This window comes from Hippoglossus hippoglossus, chromosome 13, assembly GCF_009819705.1.
Source record: "Hippoglossus hippoglossus isolate fHipHip1 chromosome 13, fHipHip1.pri, whole genome shotgun sequence".
In the NCBI taxonomy this organism is placed as follows: Eukaryota; Metazoa; Chordata; class Actinopteri; order Pleuronectiformes; family Pleuronectidae; genus Hippoglossus; species Hippoglossus hippoglossus.
The window spans coordinates 12,250,788-12,263,554 of record NC_047163.1 but is presented as its reverse complement, the minus strand read 5'-3'; the positions used below and the strand labels follow the sequence as shown (position 1 = coordinate 12,263,554).

The window sequence follows — 12,767 nt, the reverse complement described above, 5'->3', positions numbered from 1 at the left end:
TTTTCCTTTCTCATCTAGACTCCATGTGCACGCCTTCCACCAGTCGACCCACTTCTTTTCCCCTCTCCTCTGCTCTGCTGCCTCTGCTGGTTGTGATTTGCTTTTTTTCGTCTCCGGGCTGAAAGAAAAACTCCAGAAGTTCAGCTCCTAGAAGAAGCAGCTCGCTCCCCTCCGTTACTTTAGCATTTCACCAGTGGCCGTGCAGCTCATGTATGTGAACATGTAAGAGATGGATTTTATGAAGCTGTTTGCCACCGTCGTCTGCGTTTTGTTCCAGCCTGGATCCGCTTCTAAATAAATGGTAAGCAGGAATGTCAGTGCGGTTTCAGACCGTTTCCTGTGTGCGTGTATGCGTGTGTGTGTTTGTTTTGTTTTGTGTTTTTTTTTACCGAGGAACGTTTCTCCACTGTGTGTTTGTTACATAGCTGATGATATTTACAGGTTTTCCTCTGAGGGTTGACAGGGTTGTGACCAGACTCATCATGGGGAAGAGGCTTGATAATGATAAACAGACACAGACACGTGATGTGCTGCAAACTGATTCACTTCCCACTGGTTTCAAATCAGGAGGTTTTCCAACAACTGTTCTAACTACAAACTCCTCTTATGCAACTTGTCCTATATCTTAATGTAAGGCTTGCAACTGTAGCCATGATAACAACAGCATCTGTGTTCCTATTGACTACACAGCGGACGCCCATGTCTCATTGTCTGTGAGGGAAAGATGTCAGCAACCCATCACAGTGAAACTGGATTCAAGGTTCAATACTTTTATTGCCACACAACTCCAGTTGTTTGGAATTTGCCTCAGTGTGCCCACTGCGAGACAACAATCACAGAATAACACATAACAAGAAGAAGAAAAAAATAAACACATAACCCCCTCCCCATAAAAACATAACATACATCTGTTGATGTAAAATCATCAATAGGTGGTTAAATGAAGTGGTCAGACCTCAGGGCAATGAGATCTACCTGAGGAATCCTAACGTCCCCAGATCATTTCAGATGAGTAAATAATAATAATAATAATAATAATAATAATAATAAATAAATAAATAAAAAGGTCTTACTATTTATGCTTTACATTTGCTTGTTGCAAATTGTCTGTCCATGCAATTGCATTATCTTTAATGTGCAATGCTATTTACACTGTATATTATGTTTTCATTTCATCATAGCTATTTTTTATATTTCCTTTGTTCCCCATCGTGGGACTAATCAAGGATAATCCTATGCTTTTATGAAAAGGGAAATCTCATGTTCTTTACTGCTGGAATGCAGTGCAGCTTCCTGAGCGTCCAGCAAATGGACAGAACTTATATAGTGTTTTTTCCAGTTTTGCAAAACTATTTACTTTCACACGAACATCATACACTGCCGGCACAGCCATCAGGGTTTACTGTCCTGCCCCTTGCACACTTCATAATGCAAATAATGGATCAAAAGAGAACAGCTAAAGAGTTACATGTTTTTACCTTCACTTTTAGACAATCAAGACTTACTTATTGTGAATATAGCCATAATAAACAAACTTCAGTCAATAATAAACATACATATTGTGCCACCACTGCATTTTCCAGACCTGCATATTTAAAATGTTTTTTTAATGCACCACAGCATCAAAACTGTTCTAACTGCCAGAGAATGTAGGGAAAGAAAAAAATCTTCTCCAAGGCCTTAAAATACTGTGTTTAAACAACTGTTTCGTGACCATATGGTTTACTCTGCCCATGTTGTGGTAAAATGTGGGATGACTTTGGCAAAGCAATGTGGTCCCCAAAATTTTCTAGTTCCTAATTTGTCCATGTTACTGTAGTTTGTTTAAAACCCTTCTGCTATGTGAGGAGCCACAGGAAGTCTTGACAAACCCAAAACCCTGACTCATCATCTTGTTATATCCCTGATGCTTGACTGCAGGTCAAATGATCTGTCGGCATGGGACAGAGCGACCGTGCTACAAGGTGTCCAACATCCAGGACAGCAGACGGACAGTGACCTTCGAAGATGCCAGGCAGACATGCAGGGCGGACGGGGGCGAGTTGCTCAGCATTGAAACAGAGAGCGAGCAGCGACTGGTAGAGAGGTTCATACAGCAGCTGCAGGCCGGAGATGGAGACTTCTGGATCGTGCTCCGCCAAAGCCCACAGCGCTACAGGGCAGGGGCCACAATTCCAGGTTGCCCCTCACAGTACTATTGGCTGGATGGAAGCAAGGCCAAGTTCAGGTTTGTATCTCTTATTTGTGTTGCGACTGCATCAGTGAAAACCATTTAAAGGAAGAGGGGATACAAAAAAGGAAATGTCAATGGAAACCCCTGTTTTCAGTTATGATTTAGAAGAGATAATTGGGTTAAACAAAGTTTGCGTGGGAGTGATGGAATTTGTACAGTCCCTTTCGAGGAAAACAGCATGCGATTGCGGAAAACTGTCAAATGATTCAATAAGAAATGTAATAAGAGGCTAAAACTTGCATCTTTTTGCTGCAGGAACTGGCACTGGGATGAGCCATCGTGCCGTGGTGAAATGTGCGTGATTCTGTACGATCAGTCGCCTGCTCCGCCTGACGGAGATGGTCGTTTCCTGTTCCAGTGGAGTGACGTCAACTGCTACTCTAAGAACAGCGTTTGTCTGCAAATACCCAGAAGGTGAGTGAGCAGATCACTGACACTGGGCTGTTGTACTACTGGGAATTATTCAACACTGATTTTAATTGGATTCTTAAATCTGTGTCTGACCATGACTGAAATGTGGCCAATGCTTACAACAGCTAGAACTAAACATTCAGTGTACAATTGTGTTGTTGGTTGCTTGGTTTACTGTAATGCTTTGCTCTCTGGAAACCTGAAAAGATATATCTGCTCATGTTTGAAAGAAACCTGATACCTTAAATATACCTTAAATACCAGATTACTTGATTACCTCCGACAAAGAGGTGATGTTTTGTCTGCATTTGTTATGTTTGTCTGTTAGTTAGCAGGATTATGCAAAAACTACTGGATGGATTATCAAGGATTTCTCATTTCTCAGAGAATAATTCAGGTATCTTGGTTGAAAATGAGACATGTTTCGGGGACTGATATTTAAGAGTACGTGCAATTCGGTGCAGATACAAATATAAATGCTGATCAAGTGAATTTCAAAGGTGTCATAAGGGAACTTTTGGCCCTTGGCCGTGCGTTAGTTACAGTATGTATGGACCTCCTTGTAATCATTTAGGGGAACTAAAACTGTAAAACAACCCTTCACGGAATCCATGTGCACATTCCATGTATTATAACAGTAGGCATATCTTACTGTAAGCAGTCTCTTATTTATGACCGTTTTATTTTGTGGATTCCTTTTATAGCATTTTCTGTTGGTTCTTTTTCTTTCTGTTTCTGATTTTAAATGGTTTTTGAGCATGTCTCTATGGACTTAATCTCTTTTTAGTTGGATTAATCATGTTATGTTAAAGAGAAAATCTGTCTGGATGACGTGAACTTCTTTTCCTCTGTCCTCTGCAGAAAAAGCCCAGTATATACTGATGAACGGAACATGACACATGCAGGTACAATGTGCACTTGTCTACCCCACACATAGTGTCCATGTGTGCTTTATGTTCCTGTGAGATAAAGATAACAAGTGGCAGCAGATGTGTTTATACATGGATCAAGAAACGTTAGACTACAAAACAACCAAATCACTTTTTTTTCACTTTAATGTCGACTTTGTCCGTTTCCTTTTGTGAATTGAAGACATCTGGTGGTAAAATGTATTAACGATTAGGTTGTAATTTTAATTATCTACAGGTTACATGAAAATGTTTTCCAGCCTTAATTAAGAATGTAGACGTTGTTAAAAACATATGCAAAACCTATAAAATTTACATATATTCACATATGTTCTGAATTGTGGTAAAATCTCTTCAAATCTGCAGTGGTAAGATAAGCAATGACTCATATTGAACTGTTTCTGATTGCTCCAGTTCCATCCCTGAGGCCCAAAACTATTCTCAACTACAGAAAGTGACGACAAGACAAAAATAGTTCTACCTGAGTCTTCAGGTAAGAAAATAATTTCATTTCATTCATGATACTTAGAGTTAATGCCCTTAATGTTTTTAAGAAAACTACTAGAAATCTGTGTAACAGAATCATGACGTGCCCTAAATATTCAAACACAGAGGCCATGTTTTGAAGTATTTTATGGCAAGTACTGTGTTTTTCTTTGCAGTGTCTCTCTCAGACAACACCCTGTATGTTTCCTACATCCTTTATGCAACTGTTCCTGCTGTCCTGCTGCTGCTGTTTGCGGCTGCTGGCTTCTTCTGTTACAGAAAGCATGCGAAGAGGTAAAAGCAGAAAAGTGACATATAAAGCATTCTGTTTCTGAATGCAGATTTATCAAACAGCATATTAAGAGCCATTTTAGAAGTGAAATAATGTTCTTTTGCAGAGGTAGTTAATACATTTGTGCCTAATGTATGTATTTATCAATATTGCACATTAATGCAGGTCTTTTTCAAGTATTTAACTTCCGGCTGATGTAAGGACCATTTCAAAAGGATATTCTGTGTGTAACTTGTATACCTCTTAAATCCTGTAGTTCAAATGTGATTTCTCACTTTATTTGGCTTGTAAAGTGGTAATTCAGTCATGTTGTAATGATGCTGCCATGCTCCTTAATGTCATTTCTTTCATATCCAGGAGGAAGACAGAAACAGAGAGCTGCCCCAGCAGATCACCACCATGGAAGTCAACCACAGCTTCACTTTGTCCCATTCAAGGACCTTATGCCTTCAGTGACATTACCAAACTGCCTCACACCACCCTCGACGCCAGCGCGACCGCAGACATCATGACAAAGTTATCGTGCGGCCCCTCCCCGGACTCCCAGTGTGACGATTATGAGAATGTGTCCTGCACGTACAAGGCGAGCGGCTTTGTGACCAACGACATTTATGAGACCTGCAAAGCTCAGAGTCGGCGCAGCCGCGGTCCGACTGGTTGGGTGGAAAATGAGATCTACGGATAACGCTGTCGATGCCTATCTGGTCTCTCCCAAGTGTCCGTCATACTTCACTGGCAGCCAGAGAAAAGAACACTATGTTCTCCATCCCTGTTTCCCTCCTGTGCACCATACTGGCTGCATTGTGGTGTAGGGTTACTAAACAGGTGGCTGTGTCAGCCTGGTTATTTGAGGATAGATCTGTTTCCTGTGTGTATCTGCAGCGCTGCTTCCTCAGCATCCAGCATTCAAGTCTCATTACTCACTAATGCAGGGTTCCCAAAGTTTGGTCAACTGTGACTCAGTATATTTAGACCCAGAACTTCCTAGAACCAGAGAGTTCTCTTGCTAAGATTGTTAACAAATTGGGAATTCGACTGTGTGAAAATAATAAGATATATTGAAAAATCCCTTTAACACATTTTATTATGTAGGAAGACAAGCCTGCGGTTATGGTATCAGCTTTGTGAGGGTGAATCTATGCACAGTTGTGTTTTGAGCTAACAACCTGCTGATATTTAACTGGTCTAATGTTTACCAAGTTCACCATCTTAGCTTGGTGTGTTGTCATGCTAACATTTGCTAATTAACACCAAAACCTAAGTACAGTTTGAGGCCAATGGGAATGTTATCATTCTGAAGGTATATTTAGTTATAAACCAAAGCAGAGGGAAAGTATATATATGTATGCATCGGAATCAGGTCAGGTTTGGACACACATTGGTTAGTTTTCCTATTAGCTTGGACGGTGGTTGGACAGAAAAATGAGACTTGAGCTGTTCTTCATTGTGATGGTGTATATGTCACTAAGATCCATCGTCTAGACTCTGTGAATGTCAAAAATGTTATACCAATCCGTGTATAATCGTTGAGATATTTTAGAGGAAAAGTGGAAAAAAATGGAGCTGTTGGAAGCAACAGAGGAAAATGAGACCAAAGTCATAGGATTCATCATCTTGGGACCATCGAAATCCACCTAGATGTGGGTGAACAATTTAATGGTAGACCAGCCTGGTGGACAGATGGAATGAGATAATTTATTCAAACTTCATTTTATATATTATAATTATTAAATATCCATCAAACAAATTCAGTCAGTGGAGGAAATCTGATCTGAATCATGAATGAGTCAGGTCGGTTTAGCGGCGCAGCAAGTGCTGCTATATACGGCATGGTGGATTACACATGTAACCCTGGGAATAACTGCAAGTTTTGAGCCCTCACGCAGGGTTACTCATCTTGTAAACAATCCCCAAATTAAACTACTCAACCACTTTTCCAATAACTACACTAGATATTATTGTAGGAGGCACAATGACCGAAAGATTGCGTCGGCTCTCCACTGATGCACACGTCCTATTTAGGACTATTCTGACCTTTTCTCTAAACCCGAGGAGCGGTGTGTGCGTGTGTGTGAGCCCCGATTTAAGGCTTCCTGTTTGGACTGTGATGTCAGGGAACAGGACAGTGCATGTGGAAACACTGATGACAGAACTCTGCTGACCCCAGTAAACCTCAAACTGCCCCCCCTCCTCCCTCACTCCACTTGACTGTGCGAGAAACTAAACCACTCATTTTGACATAGACACCATTGAGGAGTGACCAGTTAGATCACGTCCTGGATTCCTTCATCGTTGTTTGCCTGTGAAAGAACGTACCTGTGTTATGAACATAAAGAATATCATGGTTGTGTCTCAGTGTGCACTGAGTGAGCACCGAGTGGGCTGTTGGGTCGGTGTCTCGGAAAGATGTAGTAAGCCAGTAAGGAGAGGCTGAGTGTGTTCTTGGAGAATGTTAGACAGGAAATGCCAAAAGCACATCTGGAACTCCTACATCCAGGAAGTCTATGCGTGACAGCAGAGGCCTTCGGGGCGCTGCTCGGCTCTGCTTGCTTAGCAATCCACGGTTCTAGTGTTAGAACGACCACTGGGTGGGAATGTGCCCGCGTCTCGGAACATGACATGATTGTTGGGTGTGCAAATAAAGTTTGGTTGCACAATATTGTGGTTGCATTCCTTATTGAATAGCAGTACGGAATACTCAAGTGTCATGTGTGTTTGTAGCGGAGTGACGTCAGATGTGTGTGAATGCTGTCTAAGTATTACCACTAGTGCACTGAAAAAATATTCAAAAAGGAAATGGTAAACATCAGAAACCAATGCTCGAGTTTTGGCAGAGACAACTTAGGGTTAGATCGGGGTCACGTTCATCATCATAACACCCAACTGGTTCGGGTTATAGGTTCATGTTAGGGAACACAGATAAACAGGGAAACAGACCCTCCCAGAAACCGAGCCTTTGGAATCCAACACTAGTCTAAAAAGAAATGTGGGGCCTTGCATCAATTTTTCAATTTCTGCCAACAGGTTGGTGCTGGTGTGTAGCTGGACGAGTCTTTGTTGCTGATAAAATGTCTGGTCTCACATGAGGGCCTGCAGGTTACATTATATAAGGGTATATGTTATGTTATATATCAGATTTGTATACGGTTAATGCATATTTTTTTTATGGATTATTTAATGTAGCAATGAAGAGGAACGGTTTATTTTTTTACAAGATTATTGCATGTGTTGAGAGATGCATGGTTTTTTTCATTCATACTTGCAGAGAGCTGGGAGAATAACAGAAGCGGATGAATGAATGTAATCCTTTTGTCCCGCATCATCATCATCATCATCATCATCTTCATCAAAGCACGATACACACCTGCAGGGCGACACTTCAAAGTTTACCTCGGCGCTGCGATCAAGGAGGCGCAGGCGAGCAGACCGATTTTCAGAATAGCAATTTTACCGGTTGACGTAGGAGATGGGTCCGGTCGTCCTGGCAACCAATTGGCACTGAAGTGTGGAGCGGCTCCGTGGCCCCGCCCCCTGTACAAATACCCCCATGGCTTTGACGTCAATACACGTCAACCGGAGAACATGATGCCTCTCTGCGAGTCCACCCGTGCGCTCCGCGGCTGACAGAGGCTCCGCGCAGCTCAGACATTATCGCGCTATTGTCGCGGAGGGGAACGCGGTGCGACGGCTCAGCTCATGGCCTGCTCCGGGCAGCGTCGCCACACGGGCTCCGGCAGAAAGCAACTTTGTTTTTAATGGACGCGCTTCGAGCGGCGGCGGCAGGAGGAGCGGCAGCAGCGGCGGCGGCAGCAGCGGCGGTGGGCGGCTTGTTCTACTTTCGTCTTTATCTGTAGCGGCCCGAGCGAGCAGCAGCGCGAGCCCCGTGCGAGAGCCCCCCTTCCTCCGGGCAGCGTGTCCCCCTTCGCCCGCTCGTCTGGCTACCTACTCCTCCCTCCTCGTCCACAACAGTCACATTTAGAACAGCATGGTCATGGCTGACAGTGTCCAGAAACCGCTGAGGCCGGGGTCCGGTCCGAGTGGGCTTCTACGACATCGAGCGCACTTTAGGAAAGGCAATTTCGCCGTGGTGAAGCTGGCGCGACACCGCATTACCAAGACCGAGGTGAGTGAGTGAGCGTGTGTGTGTGTGTGTTTGGTGAACTAGTTAGCCCCCAAAGCTAACTTAGGCTACTGTTCAGCCGAGTTACATAACTTTTCTCATGTGTGGCTGACACCCCACATATTCACAGCGGAAGGCGCGACGCTGCGTCCGCGTCGGGCACCAACACAAACTTGGATCGGGTGACGGCCCGGTCACTCCACCCGGCCGCTCCGGTGCTTCCACTCCTGCAGGTTCAGGAGCAATGACTGAGCGCACGTTCACCCCCCCACCCCACCCAGCTGCACATCACTGCCAGGAAGAGCCCTGACCACCGGTGCTGCTGGGAAACACGAACTGTAAACATGCGTGCGTTTTATTTCCCCTACTTCCAGGCCCATCAGCATCATACACCTGCACTCCCTCTCTGCTAATGACCGCAGACAGTGCAGCGACTCAGAAAGAGTATGGCTGGTGTAAACATGCCGTAACTGGGGCGTACATGCATGCAGCATGGGTCGGTGGTCCCATTATGTAATCTAAATAATGATGTGATTTACCGGTGCCTTGTGCCAGCAGTGCCCGAAGAGCTTTCCGAGGAGCAGGGGCATGGCAGCCAGAGCTGTGTAATTGGAAAGCAGCAAGTGTTCTGCACACAGGCACGCAGACAGCGATCCACTGACACAGCTCTCCCGGTCTTCATGTAGGTCGGAGAGGGTTTGATGTCACACTGAACGCTCTCATGTGATGCAGCATTAACGGGGTTTGGATTGAGTTAACTTAAAGTTTTATGTCATCTCTGTGCAGAGAGGACATTTCGTGAATGGGACCTCTGAGTGCCATGAATTTTATTGTACTGACAGAGACACTGAGATTCAGTGTGGAGAGTGTCCGGCCTTTGTAGAGAAGCTATGTTGTGAGAAGCAGAGTGGGGGGTGTTAGAAAAATAGGCCCTGAGACATGTGAAAACACAGTCGCAAACTTTGATCTTTGATCCTCAGGACCTCCCAACTGTTTGTTGTGGAACGTGAGCTATCATACTCTACAGACAAGATCTACGTCACCCAGACGAGACTCTTGGTAGGTTTAATGAAAAGCACGGATCGAGAATGGCTCTAAAGGCTCTTACCGTGTTAATCTTTTTATTAAAGCCTGCGAAGTCTAGTCAGGTAATCTGCAACCGTGTGAGGTGAGGTTTTCATTTCAGGTAAACACTGCACCAGGTGATTTCACTGAGTGCCTCCAGCCTGCATGGCATTAGGGCCGACTGAGAACATAGGGTGGTGGTTTTCAGGCCACTGGTTTGGTGGAGGTCACTGATCGCTGGTTGGTACAGAGAGCCGCTGCGGACGCTTGGCTTGACCAGAGCCAAAACTGTTTAGTCAGAGTGGCCAAGGTCAGCTGGAGAGGGAGGCTATCAACTTTATGTGATGCCATCTGCCTTGAGAATATGCCAATGTAACAGAGATGTTAGCCTGGTAAGAGAAACCAGAGTTTAATGACACATTAAAGTGTGTGTGTGTGTGTGTGTGTGTGTGTGTGTGTGTGTGTGTGTGTGTGTGTGTGTGTGTGTGTTGTGTGTGTGTGTGTGTGTGTGTGTGTGGTGTGTGTGTGTGTGTGTGTGTGTGCGCATATTTCCAGATAAGTGTACCTGTGTGTGCATAACCTACTTTTCCTACTCATGGCCCCTGCGTGTTATACTGAACCATTCATCCCATTATGCATTATGTACATTTTGCAGCTTGTGGGTTCACATCGTGTAGACCCGTTCCCATGTGGTCCCTTGCGTTTATCCATCCTCCAAAATAGGCTAAATTCCTTTTTAACTCATTGTCCTCGAATGACCTTGTGCTAAGTGAGTTCCTGTATGTTTGTGTATGTATTGTTGACAAGAGCTCTGATCTTGTCACGTAATCCCTCACTACTAGACCAGTTGTTTTAATTGAGTTTACTGACTTGGAGCTGGTGTGCTGTTAAATGACTCGGATTCCGCCATAGGATTTAACGCCAACTATTCGCTGTCGGTACTAGTGGGTAGGAAGATAATGACGCGAAGTGTTCAACATCAAAACAGCCATTACTGCACATCTCTAACTGCGAACTACCAGTGGATGAAAGAAGATCAAAACGAGCGCCTATAGGACGGAGGTATCAGACTTCACTCGACGTCTAAAACCAAACAGTGTCCTGACTGATATGATCACAGCATGAAAAAAATGACTCCATATTTATTTCAATGATGCCACTGCAGTGATACAGCGGGGATGCTTATGCAAAAACAATTCAGGGTAATGAAGCGGAAAATGTTACACCTTGCTCAACTTTTGCCCCGACACTGGGTGACATCAGCTGGCAACGCACCGCGAAAGCAAGCCAAATACATGCACTTGCACATTCCTGGTAAAATACTTTTACAGTGTGGACAGGGCGGTTCTACTGTTTATATGATGGCTGCCAAGATGGAGGATAACACGATCATCAGTGTGATAAAAGATGGTATTATAAACTGCAGTGCAATGTTTTGGCATCTGGTCATTCTTCACACTCATGGATCTGTTTTAATAATCTCACCTAAAACTGCATCAGTGATTACTTGCGTGATTGATTGCTGCAGATAATGTGTTATTGATTAATCATCCCTAAAGCTCAAATAGACCTATTCAAATGGTCTGTTTTGTCACTGAAAGCCAAGGCCAAATAGTCCCCTTATGAAATCTCATATAAATTCTCTAGATCTTTTTATTTGGATCGACCACCAATTGTAAACACTCCTAAATATGCAGGGTTTTTTTTCATCTGGTTCCATGAATGTATATTTTTGGAGAAATCAATGAAATGTTGTAAACCCCCTTTATCACCATGTTAAAGAAAGCCAAAAAAATAATCCTGAATCTGCCCCCTGTTCTGGATCCGCACCAAAATGTAATAGCTTCTTCCCTGATCCATACGGCCTCGTTCCACCAAGTTTCGTAGAAATCGGTTGAGTAGTTTCTGCGTATCCTCTTGGACAAACAAACGGACAGGGTTTGAAATAATTACCTCCTTGGCAAGTTTACTATCTTAGAAGATAAGGATAACAAATTCTCACCCTTTTGCCGTTGTTACTTAAACAATGACTCAAACTGTTTATCTAATCGATTCAGCCGAGTCTCACAAGTACCTGAAACTACGCACTAATGTCTGCAGGCCCCCTAACGTAGTCTGGGGTCTCCTGTTGTTTACTTGTCCAGCTCGACTTCGAACACCTTGAGAATCACACTGATGAAGTGTTGTTTATGAGGCCATGTGAAGCAGAGATGTTAATGTTGCCGTGCTACGTACCAGGCGTCGTTACTCAACCCAAGAGTGTTGAGGTTGTGAGTGCGATTTACACCAACACGTACTTTTGTGGTTATGTGTGTGTGTGTGTCTGTGTTTGTGTGTATCCAGCGAGGCATGTGCTTGCTGTACTTTCCTATCATATTTCATCATGGCTCAATTATAAAAACTTGTTTATGAAGGATTCCGCACAAGCTGTATGTTTATCTTGTGTCTCAGAACCAGTTCTCCGCTCTCATAGCTGAAAGAACACACTGTGTCCTTCTGTTGCTTGGGAGTATTAAAATGCTGTGTGTAGTAGCGTTTGTGTAAGTGTGTGTGCGTGTGTGGGGGGGGGGTGGTCTTTCTAATTGCTCATCAATTCTGATTACGGGTGATTATAGTTGTATTTTTGATGCTCCATCATTCTGCAGGTGGCCATCAAGATCATCGACAAGACCCAACTGGATGCTGTCAACCTGGAGAAGATCTACAGAGAAGTTCAGATCATGAAGATGCTGGACCACCCCCACATAATCAAGCTCTACCAGGTGAGCCATCAACACCCTTTCACTGCCTAATATGCAAAATGTGAATAAAAATGATCTAAAGCTGCTTTCCACGCGGCATCTATTGCACTTTTGTCCGTCCTGGGAGAAGGATCCCTCACTTGCTCTTTGGGTAATTTTTCAAAAGGACAGAGGATGTCGCACCTTGTTAAGTTCTATGAGACAAATTGTGATTTGTAAATATGGGCTATGATTATGATATGTAATTTCATGTTGGCTCTTGTCTCTTTTGTCTATCTGTAATGGAAATCTCTTTGTAACTTGTTACTCCCCGTTTCATAATGACGTGTGATGATAAACGGTTTCACCTTGTTTTTCTTTTCTGTTTATTATTGTAACAAGTATTTTTAGCTTTTATTTTGTCTTTCTTTTTAAGCTGTGTCAATCAAAACATTTCCTGGTGATTTGTTTTTTGTCTTGGTTGTTTAGATCTTACTTTCTTTGACACATCTCATCACAACACTGTGTACTG

The 12,767-nt window shown here is 43.5% G+C and overlaps 2 protein-coding genes across 2 annotated transcripts in view; both read left to right on the top strand.

The window, feature by feature from the left end:
* The first annotated feature begins 72 nt into the window (after positions 1–72).
* On the top strand, positions 73–6,989 carry laynb (layilin b). Its single transcript, XM_034605196.1, is given in 8 exon segments — positions 73–294; positions 1,916–2,227; positions 2,489–2,647; positions 3,506–3,549; positions 3,967–3,980; positions 3,982–4,045; positions 4,215–4,332; positions 4,688–6,989. Coding segments are annotated over 8 exon segments (1,104 nt in total). The 5' UTR covers positions 73–229; the 3' UTR covers positions 5,016–6,989.
* An 895-nt stretch (positions 6,990–7,884) lies between these two features.
* The window catches only part of sik2b (salt-inducible kinase 2b), a 45,848-nt gene continuing 40,965 nt past the window's right edge, over positions 7,885–12,767 (top strand). Inside the window, 4 exon segments of the mRNA XM_034605193.1 lie at positions 7,885–8,351; positions 8,353–8,398; positions 8,401–8,453; positions 12,161–12,277. Coding sequence (XP_034461084.1) covers positions 8,316–8,351; positions 8,353–8,398; positions 8,401–8,453; positions 12,161–12,277 — 252 coding nt within the window. The 5' untranslated portion in view covers positions 7,885–8,315.